The 17,698-nt window shown below is 57.4% G+C and overlaps 1 protein-coding gene across 1 annotated transcript in view; it reads left to right on the top strand.

Moving 5' to 3' along the window:
- NACC2 (NACC family member 2) overlaps positions 1-17,698 on the top strand; it is an 83,287-nt gene that overhangs the window by 38,169 nt on the left and 27,420 nt on the right. The window contains exon 2 of the mRNA XM_055541526.1: positions 6,030-6,973. Coding sequence (XP_055397501.1) covers positions 6,091-6,973 — 883 coding nt within the window. The 5' untranslated portion in view covers positions 6,030-6,090. The remainder of the gene's footprint in view (positions 1-6,029; positions 6,974-17,698) is intronic.

Here is a 17,698-nt window from a genome sequence, read left to right as displayed (position 1 = left end):
GCTGCCCTGCCCCGGCCCTTCCATTAGCAGCCCCGTGGCGGCCCAGCCCTGCCTGGGGAGGTATTAAAAGTTTAATGCAAACCTGAGGCTCACACTGAGTGGGACCTCACCCACCTCTTGGGGGGCTGGCATGCCCGACTGGGCAGCCTTGCTTCACCCAGGCACCTGGGCCTCCCGAGGGTCAGCCCCCAGGCCGCTTCCCCCTTGCCCCTCTGAGAAGCAGAGCATCAGCCAGGGACTGGAGCTGGAGTGTCAGAGAGCCAGCTAACTGGAGACTGGGCTGCAACGGGGAAGCCAGGCCATTGTTCCACTGGTAGCTGGCCAGGGGGAGCCCTCCCCCGCCCCCCATGCTCTCCTGTGGCCTCCGGGTGGAGGCCTGAGTGTATTCCTGGGGCCCTGATGTGCCCACGTGTGTTCGTGCTGACTCAGGAACCTGCCCGCTGCCCTGCAGGACGGACGTGGTCCTGGTGGACATGACCACTGGGGCCTGGCCCTGACTCTGCAGTGCCCTGCCTTCTTGTCACCAGGCCGGCTGCCCCCCGACCCCTCCGCCGAGGTCCTGAGGTGCAGGGCCTGGAGGCTGGGCAGTGGGGCTGCCAAGGGGATGGGCCCTGGGCTGGGGGCCGGAGGTGCTCCTTTTACTGCTTCCAGAATGTTCCTGGCACACCTGCCCCCCCCTTCCCCTGCAGTGGGTGCCTTTAATGGCTGTGCATTTGCCAAGGTCCAGACCTCTGATTAGATTGGTAAAATTAAATCCTGCAAAATAATTTTTATTTAATGTAATTTATCTCGCCTCCCTTTCCCTCGCTGGTAACGATCCTGCAGAAATGACCCATTGCGTTCCTCCGCCGTGCCCCTGCTGCGGGAGGCTCTCTGGGGTCAGGGTGGGTGGACTCCGACACCCCTGCCCCGGATGCCCCTTCAGCCCCCGTGTGCGTCTGCACTCTTGGGGCCCGTACCCCTGCGTCCTTCTCTCGTCCACCTGGGGCCACGCTGCCTGCAAGGCGCCTGGTCGTGCTCTGGTGGACGAGCCGTCATCCCAGGCCCAGCTCTCAGCCGTCCCTGAGGGAGGGCCCACAGAAGAGAATCCCCCCTGCCCCCCGCTTCTTCCTTGGGAGCTCTTGGAGTCCGTGTGGAGTGGGACCCCACCCCCACCAAGGCTGGCACAGCTGCATGGGCTGGACTCTGGCTTTGTGGCGTCAGCTGCGGTTTCCCAAAGTGAGTTCCGTCCTGAAGGGCCTTATGAAGGGGAGGGCTCCGTGCTGCAGTGGCTTTGAGGATGGCCGGGATGAGCGAAGTTAGGGGTCTCGGATGTTCCCTCCATGTCTTCAGAACCTTCTGTAAGTAGCCAGCCCAGGAGTCCTGCTGCGAAGGGAAGAGAACAGGAGGGGAAACTGAGGCACAGAAGGAAGAGGCAGTCGCGTAGGGGTGGGAAGGGGAAGTCCCGCCCAGGTCCCCCGCCTCTCTGTTCTCTGCCCCTGCCCGCGGGCTGGCCCTGGGCTTGTCCCCCGCCTCTCTCTTCTCTGCCCCTGCCCGCGGGTTGGCCCTGGGCTCATCCTGCTTTCATGGCCCTGGGTGTGTAAACCAAGCCTTTATTTTATTCTTTTCTCCTGAAGTTCAGCTTTGTTCTCGCTCCGGCCGAGGCTTCTAAGAAAGCAACCTGAAACCTGCTCGGCCGGGCTGTCTGTCCCGGGCTGGGCAGCTGGGGCGGCCGCCTCACCCTCACAGGTGGCCTGAGGACACAGTGACAGCAGGGCTGGCCGTCCCCGTCCCTGGGGACCGGTCGGCCTGTCACCTCGCAGGGGAGAGCAGCGGCCCTTCTCTGGGCGAATGGTCTGGCTGCAGCCCCGGGGGGAGGCCTGTGCAGCAGGGCTGGAGTGGTGGGGGCGGTCCCAGCAGGGAGCGTCTCCAGATGGATTTTACACGTCGCTTGTGCCAGGCTCCAGCTGGGCACTTTGCTAATAACGTCGTCTCCCTTGACTCCGCGGCCACCTTAGGAAGGTGACCCTCACCCCCATCCCTGGCGGGCATCCTTTGCTAGATAGAGGCCACGGGACCTGCATTCGAGGTGGCCAGGCACATGGGGCAGTGCCCAGTGGAACCAGGACGTGCTCTTGAAGGGGACAGCTCCATAGGCTGTCCCCTGCTCTCAGCTAGGGATCTGGCTGCTCCCTGCCCAGCCCTGGGCAGTTGAGACCCTCTGGGGCTAGTGCCCACTGTGCCTTCACAGCCTCTGCCTACCCCTGCAAGGCTAGGTCACCCCTCCCCTCTCACGGCACAAGAGCCCCATCTGGCTCAGGAGACCTCACCATGGTCTTTGGGAGTCTCCCAGCAGTGGGTGCAGGGGGCCATGTCGGGGGCCTGTCCCCACTGTGGTGTGTGTTCCTGGGCAGCACAGCCCGTCCCTTACTTAGCCCTCCCTGGCCATGCCCAGCACGGGGTTAAATGCCCATCAGGTGTCGGGCAGACCCACCCCAGCCTCACCAAGTTCCCGTGTGGCATCTGGAGGACTTCCCTGTGGAGGTGGCAGGTCTGCTCGAGGAAGGGCCCGGCGCAGCACAGGCAGGGGAGAGCTCATGGAGGGCGTGGCTCTCTGTGCTTCCCTGCCCATCACGGGTCCTGCTGTTCTTTGACCTGAGTGTCCCCCTGTTGCCCCAGGTTGGCTTCCTCTGTGTCCAGTCTGCCCTGCTTTCTGTGGCTGAGTGGGCGCAGGGGCCCATGCCTGCGACTCCTCACCTGAGGCCCCAGCCCCGCATCTTGGGGCTGGTGGGCTTCACCTAGGCTCCAGCGAAGGGGGACCACCAGGAGGATACCGGGAGCCCAGTCCGGGGGGGCCTGGTGATGCTATGGGCGGGGGACACGCGAGCGGAGGTGTGCAGATATGGGTATCTGCGTGGACCCGTGGTGTGGCCGCGCTCCAGATGCAGAGGCCGCCAGGGGGGGCCGACTGCACAGGGAAGAAGGGTCCTCAGTGCCTCGCTGAGATGCGGCCGCCCCACGTGAGCCTCGAGCTGGGGGAGGCCCAGCCAGACCCCGCTGTCCTCAGCCCATGTGGCCCCCAGGTCCCCAGAGTGCCGAGCAGGTGCTGTTTCTGTGAACGCTGCTCACACATGCCTGCGTCGCCCTCACCCCGGAGTTGTCATGGGCCCCATACAGGACGCACAAAGCCGCCTCTGCGGCCGCTGCTCCCTGGGCGGTCTTCCCACACCTGGACTTCCTCCCGCTCTCTATTCGGTGGCTTTTCCTACGGTCTCTCTCTCTCGGAAGCCGAGCCCCATGGGGTGTGAATGGGAAGGCTCCAGATGGCCGTTTCCTTCTCTCCGGATGCCGCGGAGGGGACCATGCGGGATGCCGCCCTGATGGCCATGATGCTGGGCGCTGCAGGGACCAGGCCTGCCTTGGCCATCTCCCGTCTCAGCCCAGCCCCTCCCTGCAGGTGGACGCCCCATGGGTGGGCAGGCCAGCGGTCTGCCCATGGGCCCACGAAGCCGGGCGGCGGGGCAGGCTGGGGGGCACTGTCCTCTCTTCAGCAGGGCAGGCAGCGTGCCAGGGACAGGCTCAGCGGTCCGTGGACAGTGTGGGGCCACACGGGTGACCTACCGCCTCCCCATGCCAAGTCCACCGGGGACCAGGGCTGGCTCTTTAGGGGGCCCCTGCCTGCTGGCCACCGCGGGCCTGGCCCCAGCTACCATCACAGAGTTGCACTCCTCTAAGAGAGCTGTCCTGGCCAAGGCGCCGGGAGTTGGGGTGCAGAGTGGCTTGCTGGGTGGGCGAGTGGGATGGGGGTGTTGGGGCTGGACCATACGGCTCATGGCTCCCGAGACCCCAGGAAGTGGGGAGGGGGGCAGTGGGGCCCTGCAGGGCACTGGGGGGCGGGGCCCTGGGCCTCCGCCGCCTCTTCCTCCTCCTGGCTCCTCTCTCTCTCTCCCCTCTTTCTGCTTCGTTTCCCTTCTTTCCCTCCCCTCTGGGCTCCCCTCTCTCACCAGCTTCTGCTCTCTCGGACCCCCTGGCCTCCCTGCCCCCTCACCCGCCCCAGCCACCCCCCACCCCTTCCCAGGAGTCAGGCGGCTCTGCCAGCCCAGCAGACTGTTTGGAATAGTTTAAATGCTTTGACACTCTGGCTGTACTGGGTGGCAGGGTGGCAGTTTACTGGGTAATTCATATGCAAAACTGCACTATAAATTTCCAGGCTGTCTCAGTTGCCGTGGCACCACGAAGCGTCTCCCCGCGTACAGTACAGTATTTCTGCCATCTTTGTTTGCATTGCAGTGAGTCATCAAAAGTCTGTCTTGTACCAACACCCGGAGCCGTGCATTCCTCTGGCACCAACACTCCACTGTTTTTTAAAGCCGGGGCTGGGAGCTGGCATTTACTTCGGCTCCCAAATCAAAGGCGGCTATTCATTCCCGAGAGCTGCCTGAATGTCCGTCTGCATCCGGCCTCTTCATTTGGATGCTGTGCGCTGCCCCGGAGAGCCGGGCTGGGTGCAGCTGAGCCGCGGCCCAGCCCCGCGCCGAGACTCGCGCCCCCCCGCCCCCCTCCTCCTCCTCCTCTCCCGGCTCTTCTCGCCCTCCCCACCCCAAGGGCTCCCGCTCCGTTTGCTGCATTCCCGGAGCAGCTGGTGGCTGCGGGCGGCCGGCCGGGCGTGCGGGCGAGCCTGCCCCTGCCAGGCTGAGTGGGCAGTGCCGGGGCCACGGCGGCAGCGGCCAAAGGTAGGTCTTCCCCGCCGCCGGTGCCACCGGCCGGGCCAGCAACTTCTCCGCAGCCGGGGGGTGCGGTGGGGGCGGGGAGGGGTACTGCGGGCTCTCCCCGCTGCCCCCCCAGCAGCCGCCCACCTGCCCAACTCCTGTCTCCGCGCTCCGCCCTCCTTCGCCGGATGCCCGCACTTTCCTCCCGCGGGACAGAGCGGCCCTTTGTACGGGCTCTGACTGCGCGGAGTTGGGCCAGCCCTTCTCCGGCCCATCAGGCCCGGGGGAGTCTGGCCCCAGACCCCAGGGGCCGGCAGCACACCCCTGGCAGCATCTGAGCCCTGGCCGGGGCCCTCCCCTGTCTCCCCCAGGACCCCTCTAGTCACCTGGGCTGGGAGCGAGCCAGCAGGGATTGGCTGGCAGCAGGAACCGGCGGGGTGGGGGTGGGGGGCCGGGAGGGCACGCAGGTGGGGCTGCGACAGGCTCCCAACTCCTGCACTGGCCGCCCCGATCCCCAGGCAACTCGAGTAGGGGGGAGCTGGGTCCCAGAGTCGGACTTGCAGCTCGGGTCGGGGGAGTCCGCAGTCTCCTTTGCTCGGAGGGAAGCAGAGACGGAGGAGCGACTGAGTTCTCTCTGCCCCAGCTCCCTTCTCTGGGCGGCCCCCCCCCACCCCTGCCCGCCTCTCCAGGGGGCTAGGGGGGGCTGCTTCTCACCCTGCAGGGGCAGGACTCCCCCCCCCACCCCTGGCGGGCTCTCTGCATAGCTGCTCTAAGAGAAAAGGGAAAAAGCAAACCGAAACCAAAGCCTCCGAGAGGACCCCCCCCCCCCGCCCCCCACCCCTTCGCCGTGGTGCCAGTGCCGAGCTCTGGGTTCTGGCCCCTCCCTTTGCTGCTAACTTTCCTGGGAGAAGAGTTGTGCAGACAGACAGAGGCCCTTGCCCCTCCAGCACTGTGGCTGGCCGGCCTGTCCTGCCCTTCTGTGTGCCCCGTCTTCGGTCTCCAGGCCTCTCCTCCTGGCCCCGCCAGGAAGGGGTGTCTCCGGACCTCAGGGGCTCTGCGCTCTGCCCTGGGGTGGCATAGGGGCACCCACACACACACCTGGCTGGGAACCCAGCTGGGGCTCCTGGGCAGTGCCGAGAGCTCTGCCGGGGTCCCGCTGCTGGTGGGTCTGCGGCCAGACCTGGTCTGGTGCGTCATGGCTGGGGCAAGGCTGGGGTACCCTGGGCGGGGGGCAGGGGAGGAGGGCGCTGGGGCAGAGCGGGGTGGTGCGGAGCACGGCCCGGCCGCTGGACGTCCAGGAGCCCAACCCTGACCCCCGTGTACACGCCCTGTCTCCCGCAGATGCGCCCCACCCGGCGGCTCCCCCGCTGAGAGTCTGAGGCCGGCCCCCTCGCCTCCCGCCATGTCGCAGATGCTGCACATCGAGATCCCCAACTTCGGGAACACTGTGCTCGGCTGCCTCAATGAGCAGCGTCTGCTGGGCCTCTACTGCGATGTTTCCATCGTGGTCAAGGGCCAGGCCTTCAAGGCCCACCGGGCCGTCCTGGCCGCCAGCAGCCTCTACTTCCGCGACCTGTTCAGCGGCAACAGCAAGAGCGCCTTCGAGCTGCCGGGCACGGTGCCGCCTGCCTGCTTCCAGCAGATCCTGTCTTTCTGCTACACGGGCAGGCTGACCATGGCGGCCAGCGAGCAGCTCGTGGTCATGTACACGGCTGGCTTCCTGCAGATCCAGCACATCGTGGAGCGCGGCACCGACCTCATGTTCAAGGTGAGCTCACCCCACTGCGACTCGCAGACAACCATGATCGAGGACGCCAGCTCCGAGCCCCAGAGCCCCTGCAACCAGCTGCAGCCGGCCGCCGCGCCCCCCTACGTCGTGTCCCCCTCCGTGCCCATCCCGCTGCTGACCCGCGTCAAGCACGAAGCCCTGGAGCTGCCTCTGGCCGCCGGCCCGGGCCTGGCCCCCAAGCGCCCTCTGGAGACGGGGCCCCGGGATGGCGCAGCGGTGGCCACCGGCTCAGCAGTGGCCGCGGGCACGGCCCCTCTCAAGCTGCCCCGCGTCTCCTACTACGGGGTGCCCAGCCTGGCCACCCTCATCCCCAGCATCCAGCAGGCACCGTACTCCCAGGGGGAGCGGACCAGCCCCGGGGCCAGCAGCCTGCCCACTACGGACAGCCCCACCTCCTACCACAACGAGGAGGATGAGGAGGACGACGAGGCCTACGACACCATGGTGGAGGAGCAGTACGGCCAGATGTACATCAAAGCCACGGGCAGCTATGCAGGTAACGCGTGGCGGGCCCGGCCCCCGCCACCACTGTGGCCTCCCGCCCACGGGCATGGCCGGGGCCCTCCAGGCACCTCCCGTGTGGGCACTGAGGCTGACCGGGCCTTCCCCGTGGCCTCACAGCCTGGTGGGGAGATGGGCACGTCCCAGGGCTGGGACAGCTCAGGGTGGCCACTGTGCCGGAGACGTGCAGGGGTCAGTCCCAGCTCAGACCAGATGAGCTGGGGGAGCTGACCCTGAGGCACAAGCAGGAATCGGGTCCCTCTTGCAAGGCCTTAGCTGAGGACTTTATATAAAGTCGACCCTGGGTGCAGGGAGGCCCTGGAAAAGTTCAGCTGCAGCGGAGCGCCTGGGCCAGGACCTGGACTCTCTGGACAGATGAAAAAGACTGTGGGCCTTGGTGGACCAGGGACCTACCCAAGGGCTCACAGGGCACCGTGCAGCCCCGGCTGGCCCCTCGCCTGCTTGAGGCCTCAGTGGCCCTGTCAGTGAGGTTGCCCCCTCAGAGCCATCTCTGTCACCTTTGACCTCTGCCCTTTGCCCCTCCCATGTGCTTTCGCCTCGAGGCCAGAGCGTCCTCGGAGCCTCCCAGTCCCGGCCAGCACCCCAGGGCAGCTCACAAAGTGCCTCCTGAGTGCAACGAGTGCCTCCCCGCTCTTGTTTTGGAAGGGCTCCCGCCTTTGGGATCATAAAGCCGGCACACCCTGACTTGAGACGCCTGGTGCTGCCTGTAAGCTGCCTCACGGCCCCCAGAGAGGCTTCAGGACTCGTGGGTGGAGGGTCCCGCCATCGAGGCCCCAGGCTGTGTGTCCCCCTCTGCCCTCCACGTTCCCCGAAGACCGGCTATGTGCCTGGCCCGCCGCCTGGCCTGATTTGCATGCGGGGCCAGAGTCCAGTGACTGGCTGGCCGGAAGCTTGGTGCCAGTGGGGAGTGACCTCCCAGAGCCGGGCCCAGAGGCACTTCGGAGACTCTCTCCTCCCCTGAGACTGCCGTGCCCTCACGCCCCAATGGGGCCGACACTCTCCGCTCCCCCTCCCCCTCGCCCGCCGCCTTCCACTCCTCCACCTCCAGGCAGGCACAGGTCCATCCGTCCTAGGGGAACGGGGACAGGGAGCCGGGAGCACCGGCCAACTCAGGCCCTTGGGACAGCCGGTCCCCAGCGGCCGAGGACGGGGTGGCTGGGTCTCGGCTCTGGTCTGGCCCACCTGGGCGCCTCCCGGGGTCTCTTTCAGAGCTGCAGGGGTGGCGATGCCCCTGGACCGCTCCCGTGGGCTGGGGTGTCGTCTTCCCTGGAGTGCAGTACTTTATTTGAACACGTTTTTGTCATGTTTGTGTGAGTCCTGCAGGATGTTAGCACACAGACCGCCTCTGTCTGGACAGGGTTTTCCTCTTCGTGGTGGAGGGTAGGGCTTGGTGCTCCTGACCCCAGGAAACCCACAGGCTCAGGCTCCCTCTGCCCACTCCCGCCCCAGCAGGCCCCAGGCGGTGCCCAGAGGGAGCTGGGGTGGCTCCCAAGCCCCTTCCCCGGGATGTGCAGACTCTAATGACCGCCCCCCACCACAAATGCTGGCTGCAGGACAGGGCGCAGCGGAGGGGTCAGGGCCAAGCCTGCCGAGGGCCTGGGGCGGGGCTGCCTGCCTGTGGTCCTTGGAGGTGCGGTGCCAAACCAAGAGGGGCCCTGGTACAGCTGCCTCCCCAGGGTCTTCCCCGCCAGTCCATCCCGCCGTGCAGCCTCAGGCATTGATGAGTCGGAGACAGGGAGAGGCGGGACAGGGTGCTGAGGGTGGTGCTGGTGTGCGGGCAGGGCGGTAGCTCGTCTGGGGGCACCTGCTGCTCTGGGTGCACAAGCCTGGCCGTCTCCTGTGATCTGGGATTTTCCAAGAGGGCAAGGGACAGTGGCTGTGGACAGCCTGGGGAGGGCTTGGGAGACCGAGCTGCCCCACGGCCTTGACTGTGCCAGGGCCCTCTCCCCAGCCCCTCTCCCACCAAGACCACATGCCAAGTCCTCCGGGGTGGGCACGGCTCAGCAAGTCCTGTGTGCCTGTGTTCCGCAGCCCCTGGAGCCCCTTACCCCACGCCCCTGGGGGTGTTGAAGGTGGACAGGGTGGTGATGGCAAGCTGGGAGACTGGAGGGACAGTGGGCCTGGGAGCGGCCCTGCCTCCAGCTGACCTGCGAGGCTCCGGTCTGGGTGTTCTCCTCGATGAGCCCATAAGTGGGGCAGGGAGGGTGGGGGTGTGATTTCTTGGTTAAAATCTAGGTTATCGGCAGTGACGTGGCTGGCATCGCTGGGTGCCAGGCACACTGGGAAGAGGGTTGTGGGGGAGGGTCCACGGGGGCCGGGCAGGCGGAGAGGGCCCATCCCCAGTGGCAGGCTGCTCCTTGGGTGCTGGCTTCCTGGACCCCAGGCTCCCGTTGTGCACTGGCCGAGTCTAGGCGGGCAATGTCCTCACACCCACTATGGGCTGCTCGATAGCCAGATGCCCCTCTCCTGGCACCCGGACAAAGGCAGGCAGGGCTCCGAGCTGGTGGAATCTGGAGTGTTCAAAGGTGAACTCTTGGAGCTTTCGGGCTCTCTGGAGTCCCTTCTCCCTCCTGGCCAAGGGAGAGGGTGGTCTGAGTGACCTTCAGGGGTCTTCTGACCAGCACCCTGCATGCAGGGCCGTGAAGGAGCCAGAGACTGAAGCCCCAGCCTCATCCCCATGAAGAGCCACTGGCAGCCCCTGCTCGCTGGGCCCCCTGCTTGTAGAAGTCGAGGAATGGAGCGTTACAGATGAGCAAAAGCATCTCAGTTCTCCAGCAGCCCCCTCTAGGTTCCTGTTCCCAGCCCGTGTGTCTCCTCCATCCCGGCAGGTCCTGCACCGCTGTCTGTCAGGGAGATGCCCTGGTTGGTTCATCCACATCCCCGTCGGGGGACACAGAGAGGTGGGGGATGAGCCACAGATGGGGACCCAGGCCACCCTGGGCCCCTCCCCTGTTCTCTGCGGTCTGACCACCTTCTGGCCTGCAGGCCCACCCCACCCTCACTGCACAGGTGTTGAGTCAGCAGGCAGGGGTGCTCCCTGTGGGCATTGAGACCCGGGCACCTGGGTATTTATGCACTGGCCACGTGCTTCCACATTAACCCTTTTCCGGGTAGGAACCGCCTGCGGATGCGTGTGGACGCTGCTGGTGGGCCAGCGTGGCTCTGCTCCTCCTCCGGGTCTGCCCGCCGTCCCCATACAGGGTGGACATGGTGGCGCTCAGGAGCTGGTGCTGGCACGCGGCTCCATGTCTGTTCCCAGGTTCCGGAGGTCAGTGTGACCGCTGACCCATCTTACGGCTGAGGGGGCCAAGCCTGCGATATCCACCTCTCTACACAGAGGGGCCTCCCTGCAGCAGGACCCCCGGCTGCCTGGTGATCACTGCTCCCACCTGCAGCTCAGAACCCACAGGCGCTCGCTTGGGGGTCCCACTGAGAAGGGAGAGACGGGGTTGGTTCTGCAGGCCCCCTGCCAAGCCCCCACACTGCCTCCTGGCCTGGGGGCGGGGTATCACCCCGTGAGAGTGCAGCAAACGCCCCAGCCTGTCTAGGGTGGGGGGCCCTGCCCGGGTCTGGGGTCCTCTCTCTTTGGAGGTAACATCCTGGCAGCTCAGGTGAGAGAGAGGCTAGCACCAGATGGCTGTCCCATTGTGCGCCCCAAAGGCTGCCCCGAGGGCCAGCCAGCACCCCGGTGTCATCTGGGACTGGCCCCCAAAGGCTGCCCCGAGGGCCGGCCACCATCCCAGTGTCATCTGGGACTGGCCCCTGAGGGCTTCCAGGGGTGGCCTCCCTGGCCCCCTGCGGTGTCCCGTTTAACCCTCACCACCCAATGCCCTGAGATTTCTTCTTAAACCAGTTTTATTGAGATGTGACTTACGTACCCCAGTGACACAGGTATGAAATGTACCCATTTGAGACCTGCTGTGGGGCCGTTACCACAATCAGAGAGGACGTGTCCGTCACTCTGGGGACGCTCACACCTCTTTGCGGGTACTGCACCCCACCCCCCGCCAGCTGCAGGCAGCCTGGGATCTGTTTTCTGTCCTCTGGGGACGTTTGTCCGTCACCTAAACCGTCAGGCTGTCCGCACTCCAGTCTAGATGTAGCATCAGCAGAAAGACTCTAAGACTGCCTTGCCCTTCCCACCTTCTGTTTATGTCAGTGTTTACACGAGATAAAATGTGCCAGTTTCCAGCGTACAGATGATGAGGCTGGTCACTGTGATTCGACAAGCAGCGCAGTCAAGTCTATGCAACAGTTTGCTCCCCTCAAAGTGGACCCAGGTCGCCCCTACCCCAGCCCGGCCACCACACAGCAGCTCCCCTCACCGTCGCCGCTGCGCAAGGGGGATCGCACAGAACGGAATCTCTTACTCTTGACTTCTTTCACTTACTGTATGTTGAGATCCATTCATCCCTGTGGTTCCGAGTGTGGGTGCCTGGGCCTCGTAGCTGCTGGGTCGTTCTCCCACGCCATGGACCTGCCACCAAGGGCGGTTGTGTGCGGCTTTTCTCATCAGGCTGCCGTGGACATCCTTGTATAAGTGGGACTACGTTTTTGTCCGTCTGTTGAAATGGTTGGGTTTTCTCGTTAATTTATTGATGTGGTGTATTGCATCAGTTAGTTTTTAAATGTTGAACCACCCCTGTATTCCTGGGATAAACCCCACTTGGTCATTCAGTCAGTCAGTTCAGTCGCTCAGTCGTGTCTGACTCTTTGTGACCCCATGAATCACAGCACGCCAGGCCTCCCTGTCCATCACCAACTCCTGGAGTTCACTCACACTCACATCCATCGAGTCAGTGATGCCATCCAGCCATCTCATCCTCTGTCGTCCGCTTCTTCTCCTTCCCCCAATCCCTCCCAGCATCAGAGTCTTTTCCAATGAGTCAACTCTTTGCATGAGGTGGCCCAGGTACTGGAGTTTCAGCTTTAGCATCATTCCTTCCAAAGAAATCCCAGGGCTGATCTCCTTCAGAATGGACTGGTTGGATCTCCTTGCAGTCCAAGGGACTCTCAAGAGTCTTCTCCAACACCACAGTTCAAAAGCATCAATTCTTCGGCGCTCAGCCTTCTTCACAGTCCAACTCTCACATCCATACATGACCACTGGAAAAACCATAGCCTTGACTAGACAGACCTTTGTGGCAAAGTAATGTCTCTGCTTTTGAATATGCTATCTAGGTTGGTCATAACTTTCTTTCCAAGGAGTAAGCGTCTTTTAATTTCATGGCTGCAGTCACCACCTGCAGTGATTTTGGAGCCCCCAAAAATGAAGTCTGACACTGTTTCCACTGTTTCCCCATCTATTTCCCATGATGTGATGGGACCGGATGCCATGATCTTCGTTTTCTGAATGTTGAGTTTTAAGCCAACTTTTTCACTCTCCTCTTTCACTTTCATCAAGAGGCTTTTTAGTTCCTCTTCACTTTCTGCCATAAGGGTGGTATCATCTGCATATCTGAGGTTATTGATATTTTATGTGTTATCATTTTGTATATTGCTGTATTTAATTTGCTAGTATTTTCTTAAGGAATTTTGCATTTATGAAGGCTAATTATCCATAGTCTGCCTGTAGTGTCTTTGCTGGTTTTGTAGGATGATACACTAAGGTCCTTTCTCATTTATTTTCTGTAAGAGTTCAAGTTTGACGTTATTTCTCTCCTAAGCGCTCTTTCCCCAGTGAACCCACTTGGGCCTGCAGTTTTCCTACTCAGTTGGTAAAGAATCTGCCCGCAATGCAGGAGACCCTGCTTCGATTGCTGGGTTGGGAAGATCCCCTGGAGAAGGGAAAGGCCACCCACTCCAGTATCCTGGCCTGGAGAATTCCATGGACTGTGTAGTCCATGGGGTTGCAAAGAGTCGAACACCACTGGGCAACGTTTACTTTCACTTCACTTCTGTTAGTTGAGGTATAGAACCATCCAGATTTCTCTTTCATCCCCTTCAAGCCACGGTAATTTGTATCTTTCATGGAACTTATCCATTTCTGATCTATGTAAATGTTAAAATAGCCACGCCAGACCTCTTATGTTTAGTCCTGCTGTTGGCTCTTTTCATCTTTTTCCTGTTAATCTGTTGTTGTTATTCAGTTGCTAAGTCATATCCGACTCTTTAAGACCCCATGGACTGCAGCACGCCAGGCTTCCCTTTCCATCACTATCTCAGTAACTCAGTGAGACTATGAACCATGCCGTGCAGGACCACCCAAGGCGGACGGGTCATGGTGGAGAGTTCTGACGGAGCGTGGTCCACTGGAGAAGAGAATGGTAAACCACTTCTGTATTCTTGCCTTGAGAGCCCCATGAACAGGATGAAAAGGCAACAAGACAGGACACTGTTAATCTCCCTGTGTCTTACTCATTTCATGTGGGCAGCACATGGCTGTGGTGGTGGTTGTTCAGTCACTGAGTCGTGTCTGGGTGTGACCCCATGCACACCAGCCCTTCCTGTCCTTCATTTTCTCCCAGAGTTTGCTCACTCATGTCTGTTGGTCAGTGACGCCATTTAACCGTCTCATCCTCTGCCACCTCCTTTTCCTCTTGCCTTCAATCTTTCCCAGAATCAGGATCTTTTCAAGTGAGTTGGTTCTTCATATCAGGTGGCCAAAGTATTGAGAAACTTCAGCTTCAGCATCAGTCCTTCCAATAAATATTCAAGGTTGATCTCCTTTAGGATTGACTGGTTTGATCGTACAGTCCAAGGGACTCTCAAGAGTCTTCTCCAACACCACAGTTCAAAAGCATCAATTCTTTGGCGCTCAGCTTTCTTTATAGTCCAGCTTTCACATCTACACATGATTACTAGAAAAACCATAGCTTTGACTAGATGGACCTTTATCAGCAAAGTAATGTCTCTGCTTTTTAATATGCTGTCTAGATTTGTGATAGCTTTTCTTCCAAGGAGCAAGTGTCTTTTAATTTCATGGCTGCAGTCATCATCTGCAGTGATTTTGGAGCCACGAAAATAAAATCTGGCACTGCTTCCTCTTTTTCCCCTTCTATTTGATATGAAGTGATGGGACTGGATGGCATTATTTTAGTTTTTCTAATGTTGACTTTCAAGCCAGCTTTTTCACTCTTCTCTTTCCTCCTCATCAAGAGGCTCTTTAGTTCCTCTTCACTTTCTGCCCTTAGAGTGGTATCGACTACACATCTGAGGTTGTTGATATTTCTCCTGGCAATCTTGATTCCAGCTTGTGATTCACCCAGCCCAGTTATTTCACATGATATACGAGCACACGGTTGAGATCTGCTTTTTTATCCAGTCTTAGCATCTTTTATTGGGCGTCTTTAGACCATTTACATTTAATGTAATTTTCAAGGGGGTTAAGGTCAGATCTGTTATCTCATTAGTTTTTTATTAGTCATATTTTCTTTTTTCCTCTTTTCACCACTTCCTGATGGAATTTTCCCGGAGTTCCTCTTTAGCTCTACCGTTAGGTGCCGTCACCTTCCACTCCCACCACGCTTTTGTTGTCTAGAGCCGATGCACAAATCTTTGACTTATCCCGTCAACCTTCTCAGGTATATTGCCCCCTCCCATGGAGCTCAGCCTGTCAGTGTGTTTTTACCTGCTCTAGTTCTTTGAGAAATTGTAAAATATTTTACTTCTTCATAGGCGGTTTTGAATCTTGTGCTCAGTCGTGTCTGACTCTTTGCGCCCTTTTGGACTGTAGCCTGCCAGGCTTCTCTGTCCATGGGATTTTTCAGGTAAGGGTACTGAAGTGGGTTGCCATGCCCTCCTCCAGGGGATCTTCCTGACCCAAGAATCGAACCCTAGTCTCCTGTGTCTCCTGTACTGCAGGGGAATTCTTTACCTGCTGAGCCATCAGGGAAGCTTTATTAATGTTACTGTTTTTACTTGAAACGACCAGTTGTGTTTTTTTCTACTTTTAGTCACTTTTACAATTTAGAGTAGAATTTCTTCTCTTGGGCACATTATTCTCTGAGTTTAAACAAATGCATATAGTCATGTGATCACCTCCATAATCAAGACCCAGAGCAGTGTCCCTCACACATATCCTCATCCCTGTGAGGCCCCCATTGTAGCCTGTTCTTCCTCTCCCCCACCTCCTGCAGCCACTGGTCTGGTTTTGTCCCATGAGTAGAATCACACAGTGTATGGTGTTCTGAGTCAGAACGCACTTGAGATTCATTCCCTTTGTGTGCGTTCTTGGTTGATTTGTTTTTTGACTGCTGAGTAGGTCTCCCACAGTGGGTTTAACATCTTACAGAAAGAATGAACTTTTTGGCAAATGAACTTTTTGCCAACCCAATATTTGCCAGTCGAAGGACCTGTGGTTTTTTTCTGTTTTTTAGTGGTTATGAATTGAGCTGCTGCAAACGTGCAAAAAGAAAAAGGTTTGTGCACACACTTCAGTTTTCAGTTCTATTTGGTAAATTAGCCTAGCAGTGAGGTCATAGGTGGTATGGTAAGACGCATTTACCTTTGTAAGAAACTGCCCGAACACGTGTCTGAAATCGTTCTGTCACTTTGCATCACACCCAGCAGAGCAAGAGTTCCTGTTGCTCCATGTTCTCATCGGCACTTGGTTTTGTCTTGTCTTTTTTTTTTAAAGCCGTCCTCAAGGTCTGTAATGGTGTTTCCCTGCAGGTTTAATTTGTATTTCTCTAATGTCTAATGATGTGGATCATTGTTTGTGTATTTGTTTGCCATCTGTATACCCATTCTGCTCAAGTGCCTTTTTGAGTCTTTGTCCTCTTTTTATTGGGTGGTTTGAATATTGAGTATCGTTGATATTGTGTATTCTTTATACCTGCCAGAGGAAAATCCTGTGTTGGATATGTGATTTCTAAACATTTTCCACCAGACCGTAGTTTGTCTTTTCTTCCTCTTAATAATGTCTTTCATAGACATTTAAAATTTTTGATGACGTTCAAGTGGTTAATCATTTATCTTACAGATCATGCTTTTGGTGTTGTATTTGAGTCTTTACCTAACAAAATTATAAAAAATGTTCCCGCTATAGTTTCTTCTAGATGTTTTATGGCTTTGGGTTTTACATTTAGTCTGTGGCCAATTTTGAGTTAATTTTTGTATAAAGTGAGAGATATGGTCAAGGTTCTGAATATTTTTTTCATGTGGATGTCTCATTTACTTTTGAAGAAATTTAAAATACGAAAAAAACTATTATATTTGCCCACATATTTACCTTATCCAGTTCTTTACACTTCATATAGATTGCTTTCTATCTGGTGTCATTTTCCTTCTGCTTAAAGAATTTCCTTTAACATTTCTTCCAGTCCTAGTGATGGACTAGTGATGAATCCCAAAAAATTACAAAGAGGTTTTTATATCACCTTTTTAAAAATCTGCCTTATTGAGTATAATTTATATGCAGTGAAATTAGCTTTCACTGTACACTTGCCACCTTCATTTTTAAAGGGCATTTTTGCTGGATGTAGAATTCTAGGTTGACTATTACTTTCTGCTTTCAGTAGACATTCTCTTGTTTTCTGAAATGCATTTTTTCCCCCCTCAGGAAATCAAAGTCATTTTTCTCTGTGTGTCTCTTTACAAGTTGTGTCTTTTCTTTTTAGGCTGCTTTTATCTCTGCTTACAGTTTGTTGAGCTTTTTGGGCACGTACACTTATACCATAATTCCTTCAATTATCTTGTGCCTCTCCCCGCATAACTCCAATTACACATGCTTTTGCCCCTGAGATCCCTAGGCTTTGTTTATTTATTAGTGTAGAGCCTTTCTTCTCTTTAGGCTTTAGATGGAGGGGTTTCCATTGCTATTTCCTCATGGTCACTGATCTTTTTCATGGTTCCATTTTGTTCTTATTTGTATGTTACATTTCTCCCCTCATGAGTTTGGGCTTTGACATTTTAAAAATATTTTCTGATTGTGTTTCTAGCTGGTTTAAAGTCTTTGCCTGTTAATGCCCTCCTCTTTGTCATTTCTTAGTGTGTTTCTGCCTACTGATTTTTCTCCTCCTTAGGATCTCCTTTCTGTGGTTTGTTTTTCTTTCTTTCTTTTTTAATTTGGCTGTGCTGGGTCTTAGTTGCAGCATGTGGAATCTAGTTCCCTGAAGAGATCAAACCTGGTCACCCTGCATTGGGAGTGTGGAGTCTTAGCCTCTGCACCACCAGGCAAGTCCCTTTTTTGTGATTCTTGATGTATCTGTTAATTTTGTAACAGATGCTGGACATCATGAATGTTGAGCACTGGCAGGCAATCTGTTGTCCCGAATCTCTTATAGTGAAGTGGAATTTCCATAATGAGTGATGACTTTGAGCACTTTTTCATACTTTGGGCAGTTTGGCCGTCTTCCTTTGTGATGTGAAGTGAAGTGAAGTCGCTCAGTGGTGTCCGACTCTTTGCGACCCCATGGACTGTGGCCTACTACGCTCTTCCGTCCATGAGATTTTCCAGGCAAGAGTACTGGAGTGGGTTGCCATTTCCTTCTCCAGAGGATCTTCCTGACCCAGGGATCGAACCCAGGTCTCCCACACTGTAGGCAGACGCTATACCATCTGAGCCACCAGGGAAGTCCTTCCTTTGTGAAGTGCCCATTTAAACCTTTCCCACACATTTGTAGAGCGAGTTGTCTGTTCTTTTCTCACAGCTTCTCGGGAGCTCTGTCTACTTTGGATAGGCCTCTTTTGTCAGTTTAAAAGTTTTAAATAGCTTCTCCCTCCTGCTCTACAACTTGTCATCTTCTTAATATAATTT

Source organism: Bubalus kerabau, chromosome 11 (assembly GCF_029407905.1).
Source record: "Bubalus kerabau isolate K-KA32 ecotype Philippines breed swamp buffalo chromosome 11, PCC_UOA_SB_1v2, whole genome shotgun sequence".
In the NCBI taxonomy this organism is placed as follows: Eukaryota; Metazoa; Chordata; class Mammalia; order Artiodactyla; family Bovidae; genus Bubalus; species Bubalus kerabau.
The sequence above is the reverse complement of the archived record's forward strand: the minus strand, read 5'-3'. Positions and strand labels throughout refer to the sequence as shown.